Consider the following 6,767-nt stretch of genomic DNA (forward strand, 5'->3'; position numbering starts at 1 on the left):
TCGGTGAGAACAACTCAGTCAAAACGTAAGATTCACAGATATTTTGGTCTTTTTACCGGGCATTTTTTGTCTTTTCACATATAAGGACATTATAGTATTTTTATGAGTTAAAAGTCCACCATGGGTATTTTGGTCACAAATTGATAGCATGACCGGATTTACAAAATTCACACAAAGGTGGAATGACTCTATATGTAAATTGTTAAATTGGAAGACTGTTTTTGCAAATAAAGCAAAGTTGAATACTTCTTTTGCAAAACCACTTATTTTAGTTTATAAACGTCTCTATTTGTAAATTGTTAAATTGGAAGACTGTTTTTGCAAATAAAACAGAGGTGAAGGCTTCTTTTGCAAAACCTCTCTCTCTCTCTCTCTACATTGATAAATGATCAGAACCATATAATTAACGGGCACAACGCTATAAGTATGAGCATTAATTAGTACGTGGGTATTTTCGTCCATTCGCATGACTGTCCCCACGCGTGTTCCCTGTTCGGCGTGTATGATGAAGTAAATAGCCTGAGCGCCCTAAAGAAACTGAGAGGAGAGATGATTTTAAGTCCCTTTCGTCTTTCTCATCATACTAAGGGCTTTGGTAACTGCGCCAGACACGGCCTCGCTGTTTCAGTGACAAATGAAAACCTTCTTTGTCCTAACCATATGAAAAGTGGGGCCCATAAGATGAATGGTTCTGATAACCCTCATCTTGCGTAGGCATGATGCAATCACAGGCTTTATCCGCTGTGTGGCTCAGATGAGGATCATTTCCTGCCGCAGATGAAATTGGGCCCACCCATGTGCCAGGGGCCAAAAGTTTGATTGTCTGGTTCGGATCATTCTCACTGTGCAACTTTTTATGCTGTGTCATCTAATAATAGGCCTGATGTGAGAACAGTCCTACTCGTCTTGATTTCACGAGGGTGGGCACTTTTATAAGGTGTCATTATCTTTCCTGAAAGGCCTAAAAAAAGAAGGAAAGAAGTCGGCATGACTGACTTAACATTTTGGATAATGCTGCAGATGAGGTGTTGAGGAACTTTGTTTTTGGTTTAGCCCAAACAAACACATTAACATCACCGCATTGGAATAGGGTAGAAAACACTCTCATGGTTTGCAATTTCCAACATTAGTTATTGGACAGGGTAATAATATCTTCAGTCCTTTTGTTTTATTAACCACACTCCTCATTTTGTCTTGAGTTCGACAAGAAAATTTAAAAACATTATTTTTTGGGAAATGATATATCCGCACCTTTTGATCACCAGGAACACCACCTGTCAGTGTATCAATGGCTAAAGAGGAGCTGTTGTATGTATGTCAGAAGAAATGAATGCCCCTGATTGCCACAAACACTAAACACTGACAGGGGCTGTTCCTAGTGATAAAAAAGAGGCGGATATATCACTTCACTAATTTTTGGCTACTAATATTTGCACTACCATGTTTTGATAACAGCACAAACTCACCTTGTCTTTTATTATTTAACTAGCTTTCCAAAGGTATTTCAAAAGGGAAGTGATATGTTCGGTTTATTTGCCCTTTGTTTTACTTGGGTCAGCCCCCCCCACTATTGTGTTTATAACTGCTCTTTTATATACTAGAAGGGGCTGTCCAAGTGAATAAGAGACTAATATATAATTTCCCTTCCCAAAACAAAAGGTTTTGCCAAGGAGGGTGTAACTTTAGGTGCATTTGAAACCTAATTTTACACTCATTAGCAATACCCTAAAAGAAGGAATGAGCCTAGGCGTGCAAGTTTGGCCTTGTCAGCCCTAACCTACCCTGAGCCTGAACAGGGGTTGGGCTGGGCTGGATTTTCCAACCCTGAGAGTGGGTCAGTGTTCATTTTCTAGGCCTTGAGTCATGGTCGGATCGGGTTTAGGATTAATACCTCGGGTCGGCCCGACCCGACCCCAAGTTTTCTATTATAGAATTGAATCATGTGCATGTTTCTTTTGCTAATGTTTTCTATTATCTCGAATTGATGTTTCTTTATATTATTATTATTAGTTGATTTTCTCTGCTGCCCATCATGTTGTTGAATTCATATTGTCTTATTTTGTTCCCTTTCTCTATTTATTGATCATTTTTGTCTATATGATATGTAGTTGCTTTATTTTTGACATTTTTAACAGGTATTTGCACTAGGGTAATTCAGGGCCAGCCCGGCCCAATAAGGGCCAATCAGGGCGGGCCAGGTCTGTGCTGAGCCATGTAGGGCGGGCAATGGGTTGTGGTTTTTCGGGGGTCAGGGCCGAGATAATGGGATCCAGAGTTGGACTAGAGTTTTGAAAAACCCGACCTGTTGCAGCCCTAAATGAGCCCATTAAAAGAAAAAGGCAAGATGAGTTCCTGTCTCTGTGCAAATATCATTTGACTAATTTTTTCGTTGTCCTTTTACAATTGATGATAAAAGTGACTTTCTCCTTGGTTGCTCTCCCAAACAGTACATACAATAGTAAAATTTTCACACTTGCCATTCTAAAAATCACTTCTGCTCTTGGAGACAGCAGACAACAGCACTCCCAAACAACAAACTCCGTTCAAAAATTTAAACACAAAACCCACCCAGACCCTTAATTCCGTTCTAAAGATCTCGTTAACTATTCTAATCTTTTCTCCTTTTTTTCAATCAGCCAAAACCCAAGTCATGTCATTCTCAAAAATCCAATGACACACTTCAATCTTCCCAGGCTTACCTCCCAGAGCCACAAACGCCCCATGCCCTTCACTCCACGCTGACGTGTCCAAATGACAGATGGCAACTCCTCCATTAATCCTCTCTTTTTTCTCCCCATCCAAAATCTCTGCCTCATAAACCCTCACCTTAGGCACCGAATGACAATAATACACCATATAAGGAAACAAGCTCTGATGACAAGACACCGATTCCGTTACTCTCCCTCCGTTAATCCCCACCACTCGCCCAATCTCCACCGTCCGTTTTGATCCCTCCACGTTCTCCGTACTCTTCACCACAACCTTCCGCCCTAAAACAGAAACGACAAAATCTATCATATCTTCAACCGACGCCACGCACCGTTTCGTCTCTCCTTCGCTCGCCGCACGTGCGCACTCCTTCACTGTTTTCTTCATTACCTTCGCCATAGTGGAGTTCTCACTCGCGTGAAAAATGCTCATCAGATCTGAAATCCTGACCGTTGAAAAAAACGGTAGCTTCTCTACGATGGATCTAGGCAAAAACGATCGCATTGGCATTCGATCCTTTATATCCGGCATTGGCATCCGATTCCCCTCCTTCAACATTGACTCTCTGAAGAATTTACCCGGCTCCACCCATTTATTTACCAAAATGCCACTGCTAGACGAATTCCTGTATTTTGCGAATGCGATTCCCTTTCTCGCGTAGTCCTTGAAAGTCGTATTCTCTCCATAGATCTTGAATCCGATAACATGCGATCCGGATCCCTGACCGTACGTACTGAACGTATCGGATCCGATATTTTCCGTATTTCCATAGTTACCGAAATTCGCCTTGCCGGAATTGGAATTCTTAGCGTAGGACATGAACGAATCATCGCCGACATTGGCCTTGTCACGGTAGCTGGAGAATGAGTCAGTTCCGGCGTTACCTCCGTCGCCGTAGCTCCGAAATCTGTTTTCCGGCACGTTGCCGTTAAATCCGTACGAAACGAACGAATCGTTAGCGGTATTAGCGCTCTCTCCATAGGCTCCGAAGCTCGATCCGATCACGTTTGAATCTTTGCCGTAGCTCGCAAATCCGATCGGAACTCCGTTCCCTCTCTTGCCGTAGCTGACAAATGACTGATCGCCGGCGTTCGTCTCGTCGGAGTAGGAAGAGAATGACTGAGCCCGGCCATTGGAATCGGAATCGTAGGTAGAGAATTTCAGATCGGGAATATTTACGAACCGATCGTAGTTCGTGAACTCGCCGGATCCACCGGTTGTGCCGGAAGCGTAGCCGGAGAAACTGCCGTCGACGACGTTGCCGTCTGGAGCGTAGTTCGAGAACTCGTCCGAGTGACCGACCGAGTTACGGCTGTATCTTTTGAACGAGTCGACTGGGATATTGACTTCGTCCGAGTAGTTTTTGAACGAGTCGACTCCTCCGAGTCGGGCGGGTCCGTAGTCAGTGAAGTTTTTGTTGGAGTATAGGGCGAAATTGGAACCCTCGCCGTGTTTTTCGAGACTCGGCGAGGAGTCTATGAAGCAGAAGAGGTTAGCTGAGGAGCAGAAGGCTTGGAGGTGTGAAGAGAGGGTGTTATCCTCGGCGAGTTTTTGAAAAATTGCCGATTTTACGGCTGTGAGAGGAGAAGCTTTGGAGAGGAGGAATGAAGGCTTAGGAGAATTGTTAAGTATTTGACGATTCCAGTAACGGATGAGGGAAGCTTTGGGAGTGAAAGGATTTGATATCACCATTCCGCCATTAAAGGCGATTGAAACCTGCAAATATAAATTAAAAGAGAAATGAGGAAGGAGTGTTAGTAACAAAAAAGGAGGAGGATAAAATTGAAAAGAGAAAGGAATGTAGAAGAGAAGGGACTTACAGAGAATGAGGAAGAGAGGAAGAGGAGAAGGAAGAGAGTGAGAGTTTCTTCTGTGTGCATTTTGTGTGTTTTTTTTTTTTTTTTTTTTGAGTGTTTGGATTGAAAAACGAAGGGGTATTAATAGGACTCTGAAAAGAGAGGGAGAACTTTCGCCCTTTTGATTTGTTTTTTCCTCTTTTTGCACTAATTTTTTACGGGGATTTTACAATTGACAGCAATTATATTCTAGGTATTCTTAAATAAGCACCTTATACAAAAGACCACCTATGCTTCCCAATTTGGTGCTAAAAGACCAACTCTGATTATTAAAGCAAAATTAAATTATAATTTAATTTTATAGCACAACCGGATTTGCCAAATTCACACAAAGGTGATGACTCTGTTTGTAAATTGGTAAACTAGAAGACTGTTTTTGCAAATAAGAAAAGTTGAATAACTCTTTTGCAAAACCACTTATTCTTTAGTAGTTTATCTTTATTTGGTCCCTCTGTCAGTCTGACTCTCTCTCTCTCAGAAAAGTTGAATAACTCTCTTGCAATACCACTTATTCTTTAGTAGTTAACCTTTATTTGGTCTCTCTCTCGTGTTTAAACTAAAACTATGGAAAAAGCCGCAGATGCATATACATTGATTTGGTTCTGAATCTTCTGATCCCATTAATTATATGGTTCTAGATCATTTATCAATGTATGGTCTGTGGTTGTAACGGATTTCTATGGAGTTCCATGGCTTGACACGTTGCCAGTTGCTAGTAGTAGAGACTGCTGTTGTAACTCTTCTTTTTTGACTCTGTGAGGACGTAGTAATACTTTTCTTTGCCATCTTGAAAATATGACTGTTGCTTGTCAGAACACATTACATTGTTATATTGATATTTTCCCCTATTCTACATAAAAGCTCACTGTGTCAACCATCTCTAACTTGCCCAATATATGATCCCAATGTCACAATGATCTGATGATTGTAACCATCCGATTATTGTTGAGACCATAATATGATGACTTATACAAGGTTTGTCTACCATGGATAGGCCTACAGATCCTAATGATCTAATGGACTGCAAGGATCCGATTATGATAGAATCCGAGAGGATCCCAAAATTCCCAAATCAGATCACAAAAAAACAAAAACGCTCCGGACAGATAATGACCCAAACATGGGTGTTTGAGTTTAATATTTCTTTTTACTGTTTGGGTTTCAGGCGGTCAGACAAATGGTCTAATTTTGAATGGACAGTAACACAAAACCATGATTCAATTCAATTAGAATCCATTAGAATCCAAACAGATAATGAATTACCCAAACATGGGTATGTCCGATTTGAATCCGTGTTTGTTGACACCCCTAATCATAGATAGAGACAGTGTATACACCAATCTTTAATCGTTATGTAAGTATTTATTAAACACTGCTAGTCTTGCTTATCCAAAAGGAAAAGTATCACTGTCACACGCTTTTATTAATGGCTAGTAGCCTAATATCAAAAACTCTGATTTACTACTGTTGATATATACACCAAGTTTTAGTATACACAAACCTTCTAATCTCCTAGAGAGCGTTGAAGCCTTTTCTTCTATCTCTAGCAAAAAAGAAAAAAAGAAGAAGCCACACAGCAGTAATTGAGACTTGAATTTTATATTTTTGCAGATATGGGTTCTATTACAACTTCTTCACAGAGGCTAGATAACAACCAGAAGACAGAAAAGAAGAAGAAAAAAAAAAATGTTTCAAAAATAAATGCACTTTCGTGAGTCCTGACCATGTGTGATTCTGTTGTGGGGCAGAGTTTTCTCTGGACAGCATTTCCCACAACAGTTTCTTCCCAACGTTTTGTTTCTTTCCTTTAACAGTTGTTCATGAAAGCGCGTTGAACTCTCTCTCTCTCTCTCTCTCTCTCTCTCTCTCTCTCTCATATTAAATGATTAAAAAGGGACAAGAGCTGATCTTCTTACTATCACATGTATCATATAATAAGGTTGGGTGTCAAATTCAAATTGCATTTGATTCATAATGCTGATCTGCTTTTTAAACCTCCACAGATACGAAGGTTAGGATCATCCTGTCAAGAAGATTTTCTAGGCAAACCTTATCCATGTCAGCTCACAACAAATGAATGGTTTGGATCACCCAAATAATGTCGGCCCCACTATTTGTTTGGGCTGCACATGCATGCATGACCATGGACCATATAATTTCTCCATTGTTACATACATATATGCACATTTATAGGTTTGCATT

At 40.7% G+C, this 6,767-nt stretch overlaps 1 protein-coding gene across 1 annotated transcript; it reads right to left on the minus strand.

Moving 5' to 3' along the window:
* Positions 1 to 2,339: 2,339 nt before the first annotated feature.
* Positions 2,340 to 4,671, minus strand: LOC143884407 (polygalacturonase 1 beta-like protein 2). Its single transcript, XM_077387953.1, has 2 exons — positions 4,530 to 4,671; positions 2,340 to 4,425 (listed from the first exon to the last, which is right to left on the minus strand). Exons 1-2 carry the CDS (start codon positions 4,587 to 4,589, stop codon positions 2,629 to 2,631), a joined length of 1,857 nt encoding a protein of 618 aa, XP_077244068.1. The 5' UTR covers positions 4,590 to 4,671; the 3' UTR covers positions 2,340 to 2,628.
* Positions 4,672 to 6,767: the final 2,096 nt, after the last annotated feature.

Source organism: Tasmannia lanceolata, unplaced genomic scaffold, assembly GCF_043159265.1.
Source record: "Tasmannia lanceolata isolate RefF3 unplaced genomic scaffold, GAP_Taslan_0.1 ptg000008l, whole genome shotgun sequence".
Lineage (NCBI taxonomy): Eukaryota > Viridiplantae > Streptophyta > Magnoliopsida > Canellales > Winteraceae > Tasmannia > Tasmannia lanceolata.

What these genes read in the sequence shown, in the direction of transcription:
- LOC143884407 (XM_077387953.1), bottom strand. Translation starts at nt 4,589, where the DNA reads ATGCACACAGAAGAAACTCTCACTCTCTTCCTTCTCCTCTTCCTCTCT. An exon ending in TCCTCTCTTCCTCATTCTCT is followed by an intron (nt 4,426 to 4,529) that starts GTAAGTCCCTTC and finishes TTATATTTGCAG; the next exon opens with GTTTCAATCGCCTTTAATGG.